General features: G+C 39.5%; 1 protein-coding gene across 1 annotated transcript in view; it reads right to left on the bottom strand.

The window, feature by feature from the left end:
- The window catches only part of SPOCK1 (SPARC (osteonectin), cwcv and kazal like domains proteoglycan 1), a 258,586-nt gene that overhangs the window by 43,041 nt on the left and 191,037 nt on the right, over positions 1-24,508 (bottom strand). The window contains exon 6 of the mRNA XM_084215536.1: positions 10,471-10,585. Within this exon, the coding sequence (XP_084071662.1) occupies positions 10,471-10,585 (115 nt within the window). The remainder of the gene's footprint in view (positions 1-10,470; positions 10,586-24,508) is intronic.

Genomic DNA, 24,508 nt, shown 5'->3' with positions numbered 1-24,508 from the left:
TAGACAGACATTTGCAAGGTTGTCTTTCAATGCAAGAACCTTGGCAGTGTGAAGTGCTGCCATGAGCTCTCATTTTCCAAAATCCCTTACAAGCAGCAGATGTCTTTCCCCTTTCCTCAAATTCCTCATTCATTTCACACCCTAAACTATATGACTATGAGAAAAAAAAATTCTAAAAAATTATGTGCAAAAATAACTTTTTTTTCTACTTAATGCATACTGAGAGAATTGACTTAAAGCTGTATTTATATTATCATTTAAATACCTATAGCAGCCTTCTTGCTCCCTTTAGCTTCTCCAAAGTAGCTGTAACAAATCTCTTCAGCAGTGCTGCAGAGTTAACTTTTAGGAGACAGGACTTTTTACGAGGTTTTTGCACCAAGCACAAAGAAGTCTGTGACAGGAATGGCTCAGCTCTAGACCAAAGCAGTGAAAAACTCACTCAGTCTCCAATTTCATCTTGGAATTCTCTCTGATAGACCACTGCTGATCTGAATATACAAAAAAAACCCCAGACAAAGTCTTACCAATGTCCTGTCAAGAACTGCCAGTATTTCTGGAGATGCCCCTCCTGACACCCCTGAGGTTTAAATGTCTTTTTCCCAGCCCAAAGCTGCTCACAGTTATTCATTCTGTGACCAGCCACCACACTGAGGCCTTTCCTTCTCCAGACACTTCTAACCAAGCACTTAGATAAAGCAGATGTTCACATTATTACACCCCAAGTGTATCATTATGCACTTTGTGCTAATGAACTTCTTCCCATTTCTATTGCTCCAGCTCCCAAGGACATCCAATTGAAAATACAAAAAGGAACTTTTTTTTAAAAAAAAATGAAATACTGTCCAGTGTTTTTTGCAAACAACTCGATTTCTTGGCATAATATAAACCAAACAGATAACAATTCCTTCCACTTGCTTGTTTATTGAAAAATCTATTTTAATCATTTATTGCCTTCAGGGTAACAGCATTCTCAAATGCACTTACTCTATACACTATACAGCATAATCCTCATAAAATTAAAAAAATTAAATCAAAACAGTTAGAAGTTATATTTGCTGGTAAAAAAACCTGTGCTTTAAAAATTCTGATGTGTATCTATGTATATATTTGTTTAGGACTTCTTATTGCTCATGGGTTTTTACTAAATTGAGGAGGGAAAGTGATTAATATATAAGCTTCATGTAACAATCTCAAATGTACAATATTGAGATTTCAATGAAAGATTTTTTTATTTATAATGTCCAGAATGCTAGTGTCAATATTTAAAATGAAAGGGAAGCATGATATATAGTTCATAACACTGGTTAGTTTTGTGCCTTTGGCAATTTCCCTCGCACTGAGTCTCCACTGCCCACCAATAATCTAATTTAGAGATAAGAAACTTCATATATGAGATGCTTCTTCCAGTGCCTCTGCAGCCCATCAGGCTCAGAGGAAAGGACTGCAAATGTGGGAAGGATTTTTTTATACAGGCCAACCTCACTGTACTTTTGTCTCCAAAGTCCCAGTGCTGAGGTATCACTCCAGCACATTTCCTGCTAAGAGCTTTTGGAAAATACTGAATTCACAGGGATGGTTCGCAGACCTTGAGTTTTTCATACACAAAACCCAAGGTTTGTTTGCTTTTGTTTGGTCCCATCCTGAAAATGGGAGATCCTGCAGTTTCAAGATATTTCTGGTGTTTTTCCTGGGTTTCATTTCAACCAAACAGCTCAGGATGGAGCTAATTAATCCCTTTGTGAGAACAACAAAACAGAATGAGGCATCTTTTTCTTTCTATAACTATTTTTTTAGCCACACCTGAATGTTATTGTATAACATTAACAGAGGATGCAACACACTTGAGAAATATGTGGGCATTGCTTTTTCACAGCGAGTTATTACAGAGATAAACAACCATGTACCAGAAGTGTTTGGAAAATCAGGATAAAGACAGAGATATGGATATTTTGCTGTCACTTCACAGTCCCAAAGGAACCCTAATTCTGGTGGTCTCAACCAGGATTTTTCAAAAGATGGCATCCCTTTTGCTTTTCCTTTTGCATCCTTAACTCTCCATGGACATTTGCAACCTTTTCAAGAACTGAGAGCTTAAATCTGAATTTCAGTCGTGAATGATCAACGAGGCATTTGTAACATGCAACTTGCTGTCTGGAATGACAGTGACATGATTTTAGTTTACCCAGTTTTCATTTTTCCTGCTGACAGGGATTTCCTGATAAGCAAGTACTTGCTGCTACAGACCATACTTAAAATTTGGACAATTTCTGACTGTTGTCTGTGCCTGAACCCCAACTATCTTTGTAAACAAATAGAAAAATAGGTCACAATGATAGTAAAATCACCTTCAGACAAGCAAGAGGGAGCCAAGACTATAAATTATTCAATCCAAACACACACTGATATAATTGTATATTCTCATAAAAGAAAATGATTCCCTATAAACACAGCCTTCCAAACTATTAATAAAATTGGAATACAATATTATAGAAATGTCGTTAAGACCAAGTTTGAAAATCAGCACAGAGTAAACAGACTGCTTAGACATAAGCTTAGCCACTCTGTATGCTACTATTAATTAGAAATATTATAAAGGCTTGTCTGAGTGCTTGCAGGGTCTAAGAATTTATAATTCAGCTCCAAATTTGAGATTTGGCTGTTCAAGCTAATCCCAAGGGTTCCTTCAGAGAGGCAGTCAGGAAACCTTCAGGGAAGGTCAAACTGTAATTTTGAGTGACCAACCCATTTTTCAGAGTTTGTCCTTGAATCTGAAAAAAATACTAAATGTTGAAATATGGATATTTTAATATTTGGGGCATAAAGATCTATAGTGGTTGCTTAGAAGCTTCTCCATTATTTATTTTTTGTGTTGCAGGATATTTTAGTGTTTTTGTGGGGATGTTGGACTCCTGTTTGACAGAGATGGACCTGAACCAAATCATTCAGATTTTAGTAATTTAGTAAAGATTCTCATTCTAGTCCACATCTAAGACAGCTACTTCAGAGAAAACAGATAACATTATTTTTTGATTTACATGCAGTCCATTAAACTGAATTACAAAAAAATGCAATTCTTCAGAGGCAAATTAATGTAGAAAGGTCCCTTTGGGTCAGTGGAAGCTATAAAATATGCAAGGATATATATTTGGAATGAGGTGGTGATATCACAAATGCCATCTTCCTTCTCCTGCACTAATAAAGAAATTAGAAATTGAAAAAACCAAGAACTAATTTGCCACAATGCTGCATAAAAAGTTACAACCTGTCTGGAATGATCAATTAATCTCTAGGCTATACTCATTTATACCTCTATAGACTCAGAATAACTTAACCCAAAGTAACTAGCTCAACATTGTGGATGGAACTATTCCAGATTTATACTGGAATGACTGAAGTTGGAATTTAATCCTTAAGATACCAAAAGGAAAAAACCCAAACAACCTAGAAACTGGAAAAAGATGTATTTGAAACATCAAAAGTCTTATTTCCCCCTGTGTTTTACTGAAAAGGTTTGGGGCTTTTTTCCCCCCTCACACTGGGATGTTTTAGCTTAACACCACAATGATATGCACTATAATTTATTTCATTGTCAGGTTTCCAGAGATTTTACAAACTTCTTCTTGGAATAAATGTTAGGGAAATATTCCCAAAAATGCATAAATCAATATCCATGAGAAGAAGCTATATGGAACCAGTCTTATTTATTTGATTTTGTTTATGATGAGAGAAATTTTAGTGCTCTAATTATCATTATCAGCACACAAACACCTGCTGTTACTGGATGGTGTTTCTATTAACACAGTGTGCCACTTCAATAGTTTTTTGTAGGCAATCCAAAATCAAATTACTTCTTGTCTGAAAATTATTGTTACTTGCTGACACAAAGTGTTTACTATGTCTGTCATTTTCTAACCTTTTATTTATGCCAGAAAAGGAAATCAATAGCCATTTTAACTTTTTTTTTTTTTTTAATGCTGTTTATGAAAGCAACAACCATTGAGCTGTCTCAGTGTGCTCTCACTGGTTTTGTAGGTTCATGCATCCCAGTATCCTTTGGGATCCTGTATCCTTTGTGTGTCCAGGTGGAAGCTGTCTGCAGGGTCAGTGATCCAGGTGATGCCCACGCTGCCCTTGGGACCTGAGGCCCTTTTAGGTTTGGGTTCTGTATTGAATTTAATGTGGAGCTGAGCAACCCACAGCTACTGGTTACATGGATGAGATCCACCAAATCAATTTTTTCAATATTATTTCTATTTTAGCAGGTGACCACTCCAGGGGAAGGGGTGAAACCTGTATTTACTGCTAAGCCTGGGTAAATGCACCGCTATAAATGCTTGAGAAAACATAAAACTTGACTCAGCCTCAGAGAGATGCCAGGGATTTAACACAGCATTAAAAGTTCTCTCTGCAAAGACTTCAAATGATTGAAAAGAATACCTTACTGTTTTTAATATAATTACACCACAACACTGTTATTTTTATGCAGTTCCTGTCTCCTGCTGCCGTCTGGGATTAGTCCTTATTTAGCAATGATGAGAAATTATGTCTCACGTCCTGGTTCAGCCTTGAAAATTGTGTCAGGAATTTTGGCTCACGTGATTCTCTTGCCATGATGGCCTGTTAAAGAGATGCATTTACCAGAAGGGCAAACCCTGCTGACAGGGATGTTGCTACTGCACTCAGCATCCTCTCAGCAAGACCTGAAAGCAGCAAAGTGCTGCCTGCTCCTCCCTTCTGTCAGTGCTGCCTCTAAAGCAGATGTTGTCTGCTGGATTTTGGAGCCTGCTATAATTTGATCAAATCCATAGAAGATCATGCCAAAAAGTGACAGCTAGTCAATGGATGGTATCCTCCCTAACTTGTTATCTGCCTGGGGCCTGCTGCAATCAATGCTTTTGTGCCAAGCTCCAAACCCTTAGAGCCAGATCAAAACACAACATTTCTACAGGGGACAATTCTGTCTCCTTTTCAAGTTCACGTCAAAGCAGCCTTCACAGAGGCACCTGGGTGCTTTCTGTGCATAACTGTTGAAAGCCCAAAAGATATTTTAATTCATATTCCTTGGTAAAAAAAGCATTAAGGTGTCACAGAACCAAACCTAAATTTACTCTGAGGCCTAACCAAGTTTTTTTGGCTGATTTTCCTTTATGACACAATTATGATGGAAAATACAGCAACCTGAAAATTTGCATTTCATTTCCATTGTATATTATGTATCATATTATATGTATTATATTATATGTACATATTATATTATATGTACCTTGTACATGTAATTCAGAACCTCAGTATGGGAATATTGAATGGTGGTGAAAAATCCAATAGTGTTTGCTCAAGTTGAAAAGTGATTTTAGATTTGATGTTTGAAATCTCTTTATATTCCTCCTTGGCAGAGCTTTGAGCTCTTAAATCCTACCATTATGGCTGTTTGCACCTACATGCTAAAATATGGTGCTCATATACTGGTGCAAGAGAAATTTAGACTTGGTTATTCAATGATAAAGTTTGCAATTGACATCATGTGTTGTCCAATTATGCAGTTCCAGAGAGTTGTATTTGGGAACAGGAAAAAACACTACATTAATTCTATATCTGGCCTTTCCCCCATCAGCTCTTGCTTTTGTCCAGTGCACAAAAGGAAGATTCATGTGAGGTCAAGCAGCAAAACAGCCCTCAGCCACCACTGCTTTGCTCTTTCTTCTGATGCTTGCAAGAGCTTGATTTTGCTGGCTCAGTCTTGGAGCTATTGGCTTTTGCTTCCACAAGGAGTGGGTGACACCAACAGCCATCCATGGGGAGCAGAGGTATCTGTCCTTGCCTGCTTCCACACTTTCTTTAATCAAATATTAATTGGGTGCAGTCACTTACTTCACTACTCACAAACAGGATCTTGCAGAAGTGATAAAAAGTGAATCTTTCATGCTTTGGGGATGCTCTTCCATGCTTTTGGAATAAAGAACTGATCTGCTTGTGTGAAAGCTTGCAGGCAAGGAAAATTATAAATAATAGCAATTATTATTTACGGAAACTACATAACTCAGATTTACTTGAGTAAGTTCATTTCTTCATGTAACAAATTAAAAAACTGAATTGCAGTATTCACACAGAAAATTTTGGAGCAAAAATATCAGATCCTGCATAGTTTAGAGCTAGCAAATCTACTATTTATTGATGAAGTTCAGAGGAAAAAGCCCACCTGGTTTTCATGAGATATACTAAGGCTTTGAAACCTTAATTTTGGAATGCTTTTCTTTTATCATCCCTAGAGTTTGAGACTCAAGTAACTTAGAAATCTACCTGGAAATTCAGTCAGAAAGAGCCTTTTTTCAAAACTAAAGCTACAAAAGGAAATACTTCCTGATGAATCTGCATCAATTTCAAATCAACCATGTTCATGACTCATACTTCATCTTCATAAACTTTAAAATTATGTACTCTGCAGTTATGAAAACCTGTGAACAGCAATTTGAAGCTGAAATATTTGCTGAAAGTGGATTTCAAGACTTTAAATTCTCTTAGTTGTCAGTCATTCAGACACAAGAAGTGATACAACTCATTTGGGAAACAAGACTGTGGTTTCTTCCAGTGAATTTCATGCACTGAGTGCTCTTTTTATATAGGAAAGGAACATTAGACCTTCTCATCCATCACACCCAATAGAGCTGGTAGTTAAATGCTACAATTCATACCCTAAACAATGTAGATTCTTGATCAAGCTTGCCAAGACCTATTCTGCAACTTAAAAATGTTCCCTTGATTCTCCTTAGAAATTTAAACAACACTTGGCATATCTGAATATATTTCCTTCTGCGTACTGACCTTATATTCCCCTTATCAAGATAATAGAGTTTCCTTAGAAGTTGCCTTGGGCATTTCTGCAAGGTCAAAAGCACACAATGCACAGACAGGGATAAACCTACTTTGAATTACTGCATCCACTCATGCTCCAGTGGTTCTGCAACCCTGATGGCAACAAATGAAGTCTGGTGTGCTGGGAATAGAGCACTTTGAAAGCACGGAAAGGGTATGGTCAGAAAGAGCCCTGACAGGCTGTTAAACATTTACCACCCTGCCTGAACACCTCCACCACTGACACAGACCAAACAGCAGGCACAGAGCAACGGGGGAAGCTGACAGAACGACATTATTGCAACCACAAATTCACACCTGCCAAGAGACAGCCCAGTCATTGCACTGCGTTGGTGTTTTGATAGAATGAACAGCACATTCAAGGCAAGGATCTCTCCACTTGCCAGGAGCTTCTGAAGAACTGAAACAGTTTGTTTCTTATCTGAACTTATTTAGGGTGGGTTTTTTGGAAGCTTCGTTTGGTCTGAAAACAAGTTCTTCTTGATGAGGACTCAACTTACTATTGCAAAGAGGTACCTGAGAACCACCAGCAGACAAGGTTCTGTGCCTTAAATAACTTCTGTATCTTAGAGACAGAATCACTAGAGTTTCTAGTCCTTTACTATTGCTGAAATTATAGCCTTATTAATTTTACAGTACTAAATCAAAGGGCATACACACTCTGGAAGGGCAGCTAACCTCAGGGCAGTTTACAGCTCAACCTCTGTCTCTGGGTAGCCAAGCTGAAAATCAGCAGCCATCATAGAAGCATATTGTAAAGCTGGGATACTGCTGTGAATCATGAAGCATATCAAGTGTTTGGATAAATCAAAAGAATCTAAATGGGCTTAAAACAGCAAAAAGTAAAAGCATTAGGGCTTGTCATCATTTCCAAAATCTTCCATTAGTACCTTCACAGAGACCTGTTTTCTACCTCTCAGACACTGATTCAAAATTCCATTTAAGAAAATGAAGAACATGATCCTGCCATCTCCTCAAAGATTTAACTTTATGGTAGAAAGATTTTATTGTTGTTACTTGCCATCAAAGGTAATAATTCTGGTGTAGTTTTCTTTTGCTTGCATTCGTGCTATTTTAGTAATGTCTTCATAGCAGCAGTTAGCATTGCAAAAGGAATTCCAATTTTTAACATGATTATCAGTCCTTATTTTCATCCTCAAAGCTGGGATGTTTTCGAGGGAGCTCAGGGAGGAGGAAGGAATAAGACTCAGACACCACAGTCCATTGTTACCTCTGAGCACATACACTTAGATTGCTTTCCTTTGATGCTGCTGCCAATTTTATTCACAAGCGTATAAAAAAAAGGTCGTGACATTTAGAATTACACTACTTTGGAAATTAAATGTTCCTTTAAATTTTTAATTTCTGAAAGTAATTTATCATGGAATAATATTTGAATATGGTTGAATGAATGTGTAAAGATTAATGCAAACTTTCTTCAGACTGCAAGTTCACAACCACATATGTTTAACCTTGTTGTGTAATAGGCATAAAAACGTTGATATGTGAGCTTGGAGAGCTGTATTTCCATTTTGCTGGAAGCACTTGCACTGCTATTCTCCTTGGTATTTTTCCACTGGCATGTCTGTATAAGGCATGAGGTTTAGCTCTCAATCATTTTCTACTTAACATTACACTTCACAAACCTGGCAAATAAATAAGGAGCTAAAATGAATCCCAATGGCCTGCAGAGCTTTTCCAGAGTTTTATGTGAGAAATCAAACTACTGATTTTTAGGCTAATTCAGCAATATTAATGATATTATTATAGTATATGAGAAAATAAAATAATTTTGTGTGAACACTAGAGAAAGCACTAACATACCACATTCTAGTCAGAAGCTCCCAGCTCGGAGATTTGGGGATCTGACAAAGAGGAGACCACTGAAGTGCTGTCACAGCCAGGTACTGGGAGTCCTTTGCCAAGGAATGGATTGCCCATCTCACACCCAGGCTCATCAGGTGGTTTAGGTGGGGCCTTTCAGATCACTGAACCCAGCTGTGAGCCCAGCCCTGCTGTGTCTCCTTAGCCATTGCTCAGGGTTTATTTCTCCAAAGCCAGCTGACACTCCTTGTTCAGCAGAAAAAGGAATCTCACAAAAGGCAGCAGCACACTCTTGAAATTATTTGGTGGTCAGCATCTAGAGTTCAGAATTTTCTCCTCCACTAAGGAGGGCAGGCTGGGCCCCAGGCTGCAAAGGGCAGACACACACAATTCCAAATCCCTGTTCAGATGCTGCCAAAATTGCACCTGCATAAAATTCATGCTGGTGTGTAGAATTTACTCATGTTTTCTCATGGAAACTCCTGGGAGCACTTTGTTGAAAGACTGACAAACTCTGAAATATTCAGATTGAGACTCCATTCCACTCAGTTTTTCAACTAAAGAGACAAGGTCTGAAGAAAGGAGACTGAGGGAGATAAAGGAGATCTTTAACTGAAATGTTACTGGCACATTCAAAGGTGCAGAAGAAAAGCAAGTTATAAAGCACCTATGTTATTGATTATTTGATTCTCAATTCCAAGTACTTTTGTATACATTTCATCAAACAATAGTAATAATAATAGTAATAGTAATAGTGATAATGATAATGATGATGATGATGATGATGATGATGATGATGATAATAATAATAATAATAATAATAATAATAATAATAATAATAATAATAATAATAATAAATAATATCCTTGTCACCAGGGCAATGACAGGAGCATTGCTAGTTCAAGTTTGGCCTCTTGAAAAGCCCTTAGGAAAGTTGCTCTGCAGATCACCCAATTCATTAAATTAATGCTTTGTTGGCTGGAGTTAAAGTTTGAGTCAGGCAAAACAAAAGCCTGGGTTTCAGAATACATATACCCTGTCAAATTGCATTTATCAAGATAAGGGTTATTAGAATCTTTTTTCTCTTGTGTGAATGAAATTGTAAGCTTGAAATGTCACTGAAGATTTATTAATCTGATACTCTTTCTGATAAGGGCAAAGAAATAGAAAGGGCAGAGAAAAAGAAATATTTCTTGTAGCCTGATAAGGACTACAAGAAATAGAAAATATGAATAAGGCAATTTATCAGTGGGCATTCTGTAACCAAAAGATTCAAGCCACACAAAGCAATAGTACAGTTATATATTGATTTCAGAACAGTGCCATCTACAACACTTGGTCAAAGTTTGAGAGCTGCACAGAAAAATGTCTGCAATTTTCAAAGAATGGTATTAAACCTGAATTTTCAAACTGTAGGCTGGAGTAACAGTTGTTACATCTAGAAAGTAGATGGAGGCCTACAGTATATTTTCTTTTCTACTTTTTTTTACAATTTTTCAATATTCTGTTTGAAATATTTTCATTTAAAATATTTCAGTTCATTAGCCAGAATTCAGTTTTCCTATGATACTCTCTCAAGTAGGAGGTAGCTTTGCAGCAATTAAGGTGTTTGAAAGCACTACCTATTTAGAAAATGATTAGTTGTACTATACCTCTTTCTCAGAATGCCTCACATAGAAAATATGCCAGTTAAGAAAAGTCTTTCTTACGTTTTTCTAAGAACATAGCAGGAGCCAAATCATCTGCCGTGATTTCATTAACAGTTCAACTTACCAGTTTTCTCTGTCTTATGTTTTAAACTTTCAGGTGCTGGCAGACAGGGGCAGGGCCCTTCACATCGAGCTGTGATGGTTTTGCCAGAAGTACAGGCATGGAACTCCATCTTGCACTGGAAGCATTAAAAAAAGGCAAGAATACTATTTAGGACGAGATATAAAATAGCAGCTGTCAAAATTGAATGAGAAATTTTGTTATCAGTAATAGCATTGGACAGATTGCAAAACTTCAGTCTCTACTGCAAATACTTTTATAAGATAACACTGACTATTCCTGGCCTTTGCTGTTTGCATTACCTACATTTTAGTTCTGACTTCCCTCCCAGAGCTTTGTGCCTGTGTAGTTGCCCTTTCCTCAGTGACTGCCCCATGGGTATTTCCCCATTCTGTGCCCAGCAGCACCAGTGGCTGGACACTGGACTAATAAAATGAAGTGAAAGAAAAAAGCACAGGAACACAAATGTTCTCTTTGGCTTGATACCTAGTGAACCAAATTCAGTTCCATTTTTTGTCCTCTTCAAGCCCTGCTTTTACAAGAGCAGAATCCAAGGGCTTTTGATACACGGGGGAGTGCTGCCTGTGGTGCCCAGGCTGGAGCTCCTCCCTGCAGGGACTGCCCCCTGCCAAGGAAAATGGGAATGCTGGGCTGCAAAATCCCTTTGATCTGAGTTTTACAGAAGATTATGATTCATTTAAAAGCAGGCCAACATGTTCACACAGTGGGACACGACATGTTTTGACACAGCTGAAGGACACGGAGCCTGAGACCATGGTGTTACCGTGGAGGATGCAGCGGGCAACTGGAGCTCCCTGGGCAGCAGCCACTGCTGAAACCCACAGCATCATCCCCTGTAATTCTGGTACAGGGGGAGCCAAGGGAACAGAGCAGGATGCTGTTACAAGATAAACACCTCCTGCTTTGAAAGTACTGCAAATATCTTGGCTTTGCCTGCGTTGGTTTTTGTTGAAAGGGCTCCTCGTGGGCCAAGCTTTAATCTAGCAGCAGGGGACCATTATGCTGTGCCTACATCCCATTCTGCTGACATTATCCCTCCACCATCCTCAACTTCAATGCACAGGGTGATTCTGTGCTCTCTGTGATGTCCTGCCCCTCTCATTTAGAAAATGCAGGGCCACACACAAGCTTGCAAGTGTGCAAGCTTAGCTAGTACTTTACACCAGTTTGTCCCAAGACTGAAGGGAACATATGTACTTATTTTTCAGCTGTTTGATCCATAAATACACTTTGCTCAGAGCACAAAGACAAGAGAGAGCACATCAGAAGGAAAGGAGAACAGGAGAAAGGACAACACCAAGTGCAGTCCTAAAGGCAATGACTTTCTGCAGCATATTTTGATAGTCAATGTGTTATTGAGAACACAGGCATAAATCTTCTTCCTGCAGCTGGAGTTGATAATTTAATCCCTTACAGAACATCAATTACTTACATATTTTATTATGCATAATAAATGTAAATTATGTATCTAAGCATTAGCAATTATACTTCAAATACCAACCTTTAAGATGGCACCAGCCTATTTCAAGCCCGTGCAGTTAAGAAAGGAAGAACTTTACACTTAGAAACATCAAGGCAAGTTGTTCCTCAGCTTTCCAGACAATTGATAAAAATGACACCCAAAAAGCAAAACACAAACTAAAAAAAGGAACTGCTTAAATGGGTTGTATTATCTGAGGGTAAGCAGGAGAGCCCAGCTTGAAGATCACAATGCTGCAGTTATTACTCACAAGTGAGTAAGATTACACCCATGATTAACCACATTATATTCCCACCGTGCTTGTTTGGGATGTTTGGTGTTGGGGGATGAAGATTAAGGAATTCCATCATTTTAAATATTAAATTAGGATAATACTAACTGCTTTTCAACACCTAATCACTGTATGTAGCTCTTTATTCCTTCCCTAGAGGAAAACACGGAGATCTCTTACTTCACATGTGATGGTGTGCTTACTCACAGTAAAAATGTACACAGATAGCTCAACTTTGGATATAATGACTTTGCCTAAGCCTCACTAATTGATATTCAGAGGCAGAGTGGCCACAGAGGATGTCTTGTGGAGCAGTAATGACTTTTTGGATTATTCTGTCGCTGGATCTACAGCATATAAGGAGCCTGCTGGCTTTCTCCAGACCATGGACAATAAAATGATACACAGTGCCTGGAAAAACTCTCAGTCTTTCACACCAAAGGGACATTATACATTTTGCAGACATGAGTCACAAAGCTCCTTGCAGTGATTGTGCCCAGGACTCTATGGGAGCAGCCCCACAGTTTGGGGCCAGTCCCTCTCATTTCAGGGGACTCATTTTGCCACTGATCTGATTGGATATGCCTCAACTCTCTGCTGAGCTGCTCTAGTAGAGCTCCCTGGGTCGTGCAAGCTTTGTATTTTTCTGCAGCCTCCCTGGTGTGTGAGCTGCATTTGTTTACTCTGAACCCCAAGGCCCACATAAACATCTCTAAACTATTTTACTGCAAATGGAAAAGCAGCTCTGTTATTTGTTGCTAAATGTATATGGAGATCAATAAAGTATATGAGGGGAGAAATGGTTGAACATATTCATGGAAAATTCATAAATTAATTTATTCAACTAAGATGTGGGAAATTACTGCAGAGTGTGTTTTGGTTAAAGTGTTCCCCTGAGAATCCACTACTCGTATAATGATTCCCTCTTTATTGTCAGTGAATCTACAGCAATGTGTTTTGCATAAGCATTCACATTTGAGGGAGAAAGAAAATAGCTACATAAAATTTATTCCTAGCTATTTTTTTCTTGTCTGTTAGTCTCCAGCCTCCAGTCCCTGCTAGAGGAGAATCTAGATTTTTTTTTTTTTTTTTAATGATATAATAAAACAGTGTATCTCTGCCTTTATTCTGGTTTTCAACTTCTGGCAGCCAGGTTTTGATCTAACTTGCAAGTAAGTAATCCTGTGGAATAAGTTACTGTGATCTTTTCTGCAAGGGTGTATATTTGACTACTGAATGTGTTCATGGACAGCTTGGTACAGCCCAGTGCATTTATGCTGTGAAGAGTTTTGCATCCTGACACAAGCAACTCATGGATTTGCCTAAAAAGCAGCCAGGTAGAGCAGCACATCCCAGCCCTGATGGCACCTTTCAGAGGCAAAGCAGTGTAATTGAGATGTAAGAGGATGGCCCAGGGGGGCCTGGGACATCCTGTGAGATTGATTCACAAGCCAAAAATCAGTAACTGAAAATTTCTTGTAGCCATTCTAATACAGGAGAAAGTGCTAGGTTCCAAACTTCTGCTGCTTGTATAGTTAATTTAATGTGAATTAAACAGGAGGGTATGTAGGAATTAGCAGACAATATACATGACAAAGATAAACATGAAATCTCATTTGAGAAAGAGTGAGCACTGAAACAGGAGGTTAAATTTTATAGTACACTAATTAAGCACTAAACTCCCAAGATATTACATCATATTAATGGCAGTGTCTCTAAACCTGTTGTTGAACAGTGCTCTGGCCTGGAAGACTCTGCATTTTTAGCACCCTACAGCTTTTTACATTTTCACCAAGAATGATTTCAGTGCAGTGTTTGTTTTATGGTGCATCTTTTGTTCACTCACAATATGTCTCTTCGAAACTACACATACAAATAACAAAAGCTCATTATTTTCTACCTTATCTTTTACCCAGTAGCTGCCACAGGCAGAAGCTAAAATTTCTTAAAATTATAGCATGTATATATTTTTAGTCCAGAGTTTCTTGATATCAGTAGTGTTCCCTACCTATCTGTCTTAGCAGATAATTAGAATCCATTGGAATTCAGACACCCCTTTGAGAGGGGTTGTTTGTTTACAAGCTTTAGAGCTGTGCTTGCCATTGCTTCCTTAGCTGTGACTCTTATCACCATTTTCTTTATAAGCCTCTCCTTCCAGTTTTCATCTGATGGAAAACAAAATACAGTATTTGGAACACACTCAGATCAAGTATGAGTTTTTTTAAAAACTTCTCACAATAAAAAAAGGTTCAGTGTCTTTTCTACAAATCCCAAAAGAAATGTCAGATGGTGCACTCCCATTGCATCCTGCTGAACACATACATTAAGTTTTAATGGGAATTCTCCAAACTTTTCAGGCTCTGTAAAACCTGAAATCCTGAAATAAGGATTGAGAGACAGCAGTCAACCACACGAATTCCTGCTCATTAAATACCAGACACTGATGTGAAGTCTGGAGGTGAGTGTCAGATTCTGGGCTAAGGACAGGGCTGTGTGGTCCCTGAGCCCTTCCCCTCCCTGCCCTGGGTTCTGCTGCCTTTTTGCTGCTCTGCAAACCAGAGCCCCCCTGTCCTGGGTGCTGGGAAGGAGAGGGGCTGCCCTGGGACACAGCACCTTGGGGGGCACTGAACATATGGGCCAGGCTCTGTCCCCAGGACTGGCCACTTGGACCGGCTGTCTGGTGCCATTAGCGGCTATTCCATGGCTATTCCATGGCTATTCCATGGCCAGACCAACACTCTGTGGCTGGTGCAGTCATCTCATTTCTCTGGGCACCCTTCTGCTCACAGAGCACAGCTCCCACTGCCAGGCCTCCTGCCCTGCACAGGCATTACTCCAGGTTGGGACTGGCTCCTGCTATTGCAACAAAAATAAAAAAAGAGGCTGGTGGAAAAAATAACCATGATAGAAACACACCATTTTTTTCCTTTTACAATAGCTACCAGGCGAGCACACTTAATCTTTGCAACAAAAGCTGTACAAAGATATCTTAAAATCCTGGAGCTCTAATTAGGAGCTATGTTCTCCTTAGGAGAATACATAGTTGGTGTTGATATTAATGGGAGTTATGCATGCATACCAGTGGTGGAATAAACGCTAATTAACACAACCAATCTATTGTGTAAATACATATTAAAGGCTTTCAAAAATGCGTGCTAGCTCTAGCTTTGAAGCAGATGTTATAGCTGATAGGCTCAGAAATTCCCCTCACTGCAAGGAGTGACATGAAGGACCTTGTTATGTCTCAGGTAAACAACAAATATTTGAGAATGTCTCTCACTGCACAGGTAGCTGACAGGCTGGTGCTTCATAATCTGCTAGAAAAAGTGAACAGCATCCAGGTGAGGGTCAAGAAGAGAGAGACCCAGGTCCCAGGACGCTGATATTAAAGGGGCTGAACAGATTTATGCAGCCAAATGCAGTAACACCAAAAGGTCTCACACAGCAAAGCTCCAAGGAGCAGAAATTGGTCCACACTGCACAGCTCTGCCCTCTGCAATCCTGCAGCTCTAATGGGGGACAGCTGCAGGCTTTGCCCTCTGAGTAAAATTACCAGGGAACAGAAGAAAAGCATGAGACCCAGCAATCTTTAAATATCAGGGTAAATCAGGCAGTCACATCAGCAACTGCATGTGCTCTAAGCACATGGCTCAGGTCCTTAAGATTAGAATTGCCAGGTTTAAGATTTTTAAATGAAACAATTTTTTAAATTATTAAAATTTTTAGCTCCTTTTTGTTAGATCCGATCATTGTTAGATCCCATCTGATTGTTAGATACAATCAGAAAGTGAAATGTTTTTCACTATTACAACATAATAGTGTTTAAACCACAAAGTGCCGTCTTTAGAGCAACAGGAAAGTCAGAAGGTTCATCTTCCATGAAGAAACAATTGATTCTTCTTCAGAAAAGAAGAAACTGAGTTGCAATTGGCAGCAACCATGCAATTCAGGATGGCATTAATTGCATATTTTGTGGCTTTACATTATAATTAGAAGTGTAGACACCTCTCTAAAAATAGCCTTTAACTTCTCAGGAGGAGGAGAACAGAAGGAGCTCCTTCTTTTCATCAGCCAAAGACAGAATGACTTTATAAAAGACAGAGCTTGATTGCTCCATAGAGGGTCAGCTCTGCTCCTAAGCAGAGTTCATGACTTGATAAATAAATAATAAATAATTCATAAGGTAAATATTAAAGATGTCATTGAAGAAAGAAAAAAGAAGAGCTTTCCAAAGTGACTGATGGCTGAAGACTGCTTGTAGGCACGTTGAACCGTCTCAGTGTTTGACTGGCAGGGCAGCAAACTAAGCAAATGATCCTGTACTTGTGTTGCTGCAAACTGCCCTTACAGCCAGAGCAGAATCAGCTAATTTGGGGACTTCTGGACAGACCACCGAAGCACAAAATTCTGTTTTAATACAAGGCACATTGCCCCAAGAAACAAGCAGCAATCGGCTCAATGTGAAGCAGGAAATTCTAAAAAATGCAGTTGATTGCATGAGCTAGATGATATGGCATTCAAGGTCACAACACCACGTGGAGGTGAAGGACATTCAAGGGACCATTTATTAATGCAATGTGACAATGAAATCAAATGGTTTCCTATTCTGTGATCAAGCAAGAAAATAGTTCCAGGCACCAAAATCTACTGCATCATAAAGAAATTGAATTTGTTTTTACAAGTAATTTAGATGCCAGTTCTGGAAACACCTAGCTCAAGGGGGGGCAGAGGGGGGTGTGGGCATCTCTCAGTTGTTTATCCTCTTGTAAGGAATTTGGGTCCTTATTGGAGAAGTACAGACCAAACAGAGCTGGAACTTGACACAGAAGAATCAATTCAGAAGTTGAAACATTTGTGCAATGTTGATTTTACCTTGTTCTTCACTGGCTGATGAGACCATGATGAGTTAAATGGGAAATGAAGATAAAGCACTTCTGTCCCTTATATAAATAAAGACACCCATCCTCCCTTCTCACTGAGATTTAACACAAAGCAGAACTTGGCTTAGATCTGCAAACCACCCTGCTCTCCTCCCATCCTCCTCCTGTTACATATCATGCAAAGGCTACAGCACTTTGATTTTGGTGACTATTTCAGAGTACCAAGGTCATCCTCACACTCTGTGCTGTACCAGCTGGTTCTTGTGCACAAATGCAGGAGCTGAGGTGCTGAGGAGATGATGCACAGTCACCCAACACCATATTCTACACTCTGTATTCAGTCACAAAAGCTTTTTCTACTAAATGCCCACTCCGCTGTCTCCCTGCAGGATTTGCATGACAGGTCACTGATGATGAGCATTTCCTAGCTGCACATGGGAGTTTGTGCTTTCCAGTACACTACTCTGCTGTATCTCAAGACATGGACTTTAAAAAAATCACTTTCCTACTGCATTGTTTTCTTTCATTTCTAGATTTATATTGTATTGCTTTTGCCTCTATGAAATTATTCCCTATTCTAATGCCTCATAATCATGAGCTGAGAGTTCATAGCTAATAGCACTATTCAAAGTGGAATGAAGCTACAATTTTTTTTCCCCTTAATAGACCAAAGCCATCTTAGATTAAAACTAAAGAAAATCACAGAAAAACAATTGGAGATTTGGAGTGATCGATGCTGCTTGAAATGTACTTGCCATGTAATTGAGATGCATTCTCATTCTCATTCTGCAGCCATTTACTGATCACATGAGGAGGATGATTTGTCATTTTTACTTGCTCCAAATTACTAAAGGCAATTTAATTTCTCTCATGGAGACGACACATCAGATAACGTGAACATAATCAAGGGGTAACGATCTGTGGCTCTGTGCACACACTGCTGCTCCTGTTACCAGCTAAACAACCACCTGCATATGGCAGAGGGGAGGCAACACAGACACTCAGATCCCCAAGCACAAGCTCTCCACCCAGTCAATCACATTATAAACACAGCAATTTAGCTATGCCAGTGACTACACCAATTTAGATTTCAGATGAGGCAATGCCCCATCCACCGTCACTCCCACACCCATCTGTCCATACCTGGACCAAAAGCAGCAGCTGGTGACCACTCTAAAGGGTAGGCATGGTCCCTGAAGGCTCTCATGCAATTGGTATGGTGGCAATATCTTAGCATCCCAAAAATTTATCGACTCTCCCTATTAATCAGTAATTGCAAAGTATTCAGTACTCTATTTGCGGTTACTTTTGGCAAGTCTAATGCCCAACAGGATGTGACTGGGGATGGGATTCTGACCACTTATGGCTGTATGGACTGAATATCAGGAAAAGTCCATATAAGTCCTGATATCATATCAGAATAAGCTCAACCTCACACTGATGTATCCAAGTTTACAAATCAAAGTCGAAGAAAAGTTGCTATTACACTTGCTTCCCCTCTTGAAATGTTGGTGAATTAGTCTTGAATTCATTCTATGCTGCCCATTTCTTCTCTGCAACCTTGCCACAAATATTGAGTAACAGCTGGAGTGTTGTTTTGCTCATCCCTGTTCCAGGCCAGATTGGGTGCAGCTCTGGACTAGTGACAGGTGTCCCCACCCATGGAAGGGTTAGAACAAGATGCTCTTTAAACCTCCTTACAACCCAAATCATTCTATGATTTTTGTGGTCACAAAGTTTTGTGCTTCCCAGGGCCTGTGTTATAAAATTATTGGGGAGAAGGAGGAAGTATCTGAAAACATCTCATAATCCATGGACAAAGGTCTGGGGGGCTCCCAGGAGAGACAGAGAACAAGGGTCAGACCAAGTGCTGTACTCTGGGCTCCACAGCTCATACATCCTGCACTAGCAAGGATCTCTTAGAACTCACTGCACTTTTTTTCTAGAAAACAGTGGGAGGAAAAGGCTGGAGATACAGTAAAAGAACACCCTGGCTTGTTTGACAACTTGGTGGTGCAGTAAGCAGAAAACTCAGAAGTTCACTCCTGCTGCCAGTCAGAGGCCAATCCCACCACCAAGGCCTGAATTCCCTCTGCCAAACTGGATACATCACGTTTTCCAGCATGCATGCTTGGTTTTCAAATATGTCATCTTGTTCTAACCAAACTTTGTCTTTGCATGCAAGAGGTTGAAGCCAGTCTGAGTTTTTCTGTTCCCAAGCAGCTCCTTGTTCCCTGATAATAGATTTCAGGAAGCCACAGGAACATTTAATCCTGCTCTCTAGAATAGTTACCCCATCCTATCCATTACATCTATTACAGGAACTAGCTCACAGTAGGTTTGCACAGATTTCACTGACCATGATGTGGCCCCAGCAGTGTTCATTCCTTGTTACAGATGCATGAAATGCACAGTATCCAGCAAACTTCCAGCTCTCAGAGAGACCTTTTGTCTGTTGATTACAGACAGAGCAAACCTGAAGTGTAAGTACAAATATAAAATACTCAGCATCCCGTAGTACCCCTGCTCTGGTTGCTTTTAGATTAGCAACAAGAATGAAGTCCTAAGAATGCCAGCCTGCTTTTTAATTGACTTCTCAGAATTTTTATTTTGTAATCAAACAAAAGCAAACAATCTCCAATGCTAAGAAGCACTGAAACAAAAAACATTTGACAGTTACTAGCAAAGAAGCTTTAGGAATGTCTTTTGGAGCATAGCAACCAAGGGAGAGTAAGCAGGCTTAAGCTTTGAAGTTAAAGCTTTCAGCAACGTTTCTGATTTCTAAAGAATACAATAGAAACAACAAGAAATTAAAATAAAAAAAAAATTGGAAAAACCAAACCCCAGGCCTAGTTCAATGCTCATTGAATGGACTTGCTGTGAAAGACACCCATACAAAGAAAGCAGAATTAGTCTGTTTGCTTAGAAATCAAGTACCCACAGCTAATCCTTTTGCAGTATTATCCTGTTTTGGCCTTTAATAAATCTGCTTTAAATTAAAGATGTACCCAAGCCAAGAAACACCTCCTTTGATGTTTCAAATGGCTCAAATAAGCTGTTTGCTAGAAAAAGCTCAAAATATGAATTCTGAAACTGAAAAAATAAGTCCTTCTCCTATGCTACAAGGCTGGTACCTCTCAGGAAGGTCAGAGACCATTTAAAACCACAAATCTGAAGCACCTCAGGCATTGGTCCCTCTCGAGTCCATACATTAGGGGGAAAAATCCTGAAATACATATATCTTACAAGCCAGTTAGCCAAAAGCAGCTAATCCCCCCTTTTTTTTACAACCATTACATCACATCACTGGAACACTGGAACAAGGAATTTTACAGGTTAACTGAATGCAGGCATAGAGCTTGGAAAATGATTGGAACGAGGTAACTAAATTACTGCAAATGATATTCGTATTTAAGCTTGCATAATGAGCTGCAAGCTGGTGCAATAAGTTCTATGTTCTTGTTTCCTCTTCCAGTCAAGAACACAACTTTCAATACTTCAACTGTATCAGATGACTCACCATGTAAATAACAGTTTTCTCCTGTTTTGACCTTGACTGCAGAAAGAAGGATTTTAAAAATAACACTGGTTTTACACACCAAATGTACAGCAGGCAAGTGGAACTAACACCAGCAGCAATCCTAAGGTTGTCCTTAGGGCAGGAGTGTACGTAATTGGCGGTTTGTAAGTTCCGACCATCACATGCCAATTTGTTTGATTTGGCAGTCACAACTGTGATTCTAATCAAGTTAGAAGAGCAGACCTGTGATTACCATCATCAAGATTGGTAGCTTTCCCAAAAAGAACAAATACTGTATTTGCAATCCTCACTTACTGCTCACTTCCTTTCGAAGGGTGTGTTCTCACCCAGAACCGTTCCTGGCACAGGGCAGGTCACCAGCTCAAGGACACAGAGCTGCTCAAACTTTGTTGCTTTATGCTTTCATCACCCCCTTCAGTGAAAATTGTTGCAGCTTTAGGGTCAGGCATGGGAATTTTCCATAAGCCATATAAAAATGCAGGTTCTGGAGGGGTCAGGTTTGAGTGGAAGGAAGCCAAAGGCTTCCCTGTCCTGTGCCCCTGTCCAGTGCTCTGAGTAACTGGGCTGGCTAAACCAGGGTAGTGATGGGAGAAAGCAGCCATAAACCAGCACCCACTCTCACCAGGATGTGACCATGATCCTGGCCTTCCTTTCCGCTTTTCCTTCTGCCATTCTCAGCCATGAGACCTTGATCCCATGCAGTCTCATAAAAGCAGATGCAGAAATCCTTTTTCCTTCCAAGCATGCAGGCTGAACGACTCATCTCAAATATTTTCTGGCAAAATGGTTCAACCAGTGGGCACCCACCTTCTAGGTCTTGTGCACCATAAACCAGAGAGTACTGGATATTACCAAAGGAGAGAACTGCTCAACACATTTTTCATTTCATTCACTGCAGAGTTAGCAAATACCGCTGTTTAAGACAAGCCAAATTACAACTTACTCTGGTTCCATGTAGTTTTCATCTATGTATTATTTTCCTTCTTGCTGCCTTCTGAATTCTCATTAACCTTTCTGTCAGGACTTCATTAAACATGTCCTGTTAATTCAACTTGTTTTTCAAGAAATCTGACATGGAGATGACAAATGCTCATGTAAATAAAACCCTCTAGTTAATGAAGCGCATAATAAGAAACACAAAATTCTCGTTTACAACACGTTTTATTTCAGCTTTGCTACTCCAGTGAGTTCAAAAGTGAGGCTGTCTGAATAGCTTTGGCATCTGTCCCTGTGGGAGCAGAAGAAAAGGTCATGGACTCTGAAGAAACCTAAAGACTTGAAGAACTTCCTCCAAAGCTTCAGCATTTTTGTTATTCTAATATGATATTCCATGGCATACTAAATAAAACTCTTTACATGCTACTCTTACCATAAGCCAGGGCAGTAAATTTCTTACGGAAGTTTATAACTTTGTTGGCATTTCTAATAAGAAGATGAAACCTTGATGCAATACAAGGTAAGGAATAAACATTTGTATTCAAGTAGGTTTTGTGAGAGAAATATTTCATGTTCTAAAAACACCAGAAAATACTTGTTAATCCTTAAAAAAATCCCAAAGAAGTTTAATTGACTAGAATGATTAATTGCCTGATGTACTACATCTATTATCCTAAACATTCTTTTGAAAAATATTCAGTAAGACAATTATGCAATAAAATTACCATTTATATGACTCCTTTCATCCGCAAAGGCGTCAAAGTCCTATGCATGTATAAAGGTACAAATACCCAGCACTGCTCAAGTGCAGCCAATCCTGCAGCAGGAAATATCAAATGCTCTGCACCAGCAGAAAATATAATGGGATGCTCGAAGGGAGCGATGCTATTTAAATTCAGAGAGATGACAACACCCAATTAACCAGATAAGAGTACTAAACCTACACTCAGACACAGGGCTTCTTTTCAGACTTTTGTTTATTTCCCAGCTGCTGAAAATTAAGCCTCATAAAGCAGCTTTTCTTTTCTTACATACCTCTCTTCATCAAGCAAGGTAGTGCTCAGAGCCTGTGTCAGATGCCCACAGATGCCCTTTCAGAATCCACTGCTTGCTTTAAACATAAATCAACAAGCAGGTCAACATTCTCCACAAACCCATGGTTTGCACACTATTAAACGAGTTCTTGGCAAGTCTCACACTTGTACCTGCATTACCTCAGCATGGCATTGAGTGGCACTAGGACTGGTAATAAAACTGCAAAAGGAATGGCTGGAACCAAATGATTTCAAGTTGGAAAAGCCCATGAGCCACAAATTCTGAAAGCAACCCCTAAGCCTTACAGCTGAATTGCTACAGGAGTTTGAGAAAAGTAAAAGTGTTCTCCCTCCTTTCTGCTAACAGTTGCACATAATGAGCCACCCACAAAGGGGTCAAAACTTCTCAGTTTTTCTCCATTTAACATGTTTAAAATCCAACAATTTTACTTTAAGAAAACCATGAAGTAGAACTGCAATGTGGGTCATAGGATGGACATTAGCAAAATTACTAAATACTAGGGCTAATACATTCTCAGTCTCTAGATGGCCACTGGGCAGATGAAGTTTGTGGCATAATTCTTCTCATTTGCCACTATAAATTCATCAAGCATGAGTGAAGCCTATTAGCAAAACTTAGATGTGATCTCCCACAGAACTCTAAGGCTCCAGAAGATTAAAAATGTTTTCCTGCCATGACAAGTACAATGACCTCATAAATATTAGTAGACCCTTTGGCACTGGAAAATGCCATCTATTCCTGCTTCTGTGTGATATTATAGGACTGAGCAAAAAAGAATACAAGGATGTTGCTCCTAAACTTTACCCCCATTGAAGGCTAAGTAAAACTGCAGTCTGAAGTCATATTTTCGTGTTTCAGAAGTCCATGAAAAACATTTGAAGAGTGCATTCACCCTTTTGAAGAGGATTCAGCCCATTAGACTAAGATTTTTTTTCTGAAATATAAATAGCTAAAGAACCAAAAGATCTAGCTAGATAATAAATGAGTATTTTTCACAGAGTATCAAACAGCCAGTTATATCCCATTGATATTTGAACTGCTTTCATCAGAAGTAGATTTATTTAAACTCCTTTTGGAAGAGCTATTTCCTAGAATAACACAGCAAAGCTCTCATGTCTAGTACTGTACAGTTTGTTGACCAGTTAGTTACTCATCTATTGGTACGTGCACTTATCCCCCATTTTTGTGAATGTTCTATTTGTTCCAAATGGCTGAGCTCAAAGCTGGTTGCAGCTGCTTGTGATGTTCCAGACAAAACCTTCCTTTTTTCCCCCTCACAGGTCTGCAGCATTCCTGAATGTCCATAAATAGAACTCAGAAATTACATTTCTAAATGACAATTCATCACACCTCCTGCAGACTGTAACAGTATTTTAAATTCTTACTGAAGCCTCACCAAATTCAAAGATTACTGCTTTTTTTTTGGAAGCAGTTTATTGAGCTCTTCCATACTGAGCCTGGAAATTACTTCTTGCAGGAGAAGAAAAATCTGTGTGTGGCTTCTGCCACAGTACCTGAATTGTCCAGAGGATGCCACTTTTGAAATGTAAGGACTTGAGGCATCTTTGCCCAAGTCCTGCTTTTACAATTAAAACTCCAAGCTCAGCATTGGTGCCTGCTCAGAGGAGAGGCTGGGAATTGGGTCCTAGAGGCAGCACTGGCCAAGCACTGCAAAGTGCCTTGGACAGACACTGCAGACTTGCCTTTCTCACCTGGCTTTGGGAAGAGTCCAGCTACCCAAAGAACCAACAAACATGAGGCCAGTCCAGCTGATAAGTGACTGCAGCTCAGAACTAATGCCCACAGTGACTGAAGTGCCCAAATGAGGTTTGATCAGCCCAGCCTGCAGACATTTA

The sequence above is a fragment of the Fringilla coelebs genome (assembly GCF_963513975.1).
Source record: "Fringilla coelebs genome assembly, chromosome: 15".
Lineage (NCBI taxonomy): Eukaryota > Metazoa > Chordata > Aves > Passeriformes > Fringillidae > Fringilla > Fringilla coelebs.
Note: the sequence above shows the minus strand (reverse complement) of the source record. Positions and strands in the feature narration are given on the sequence as shown.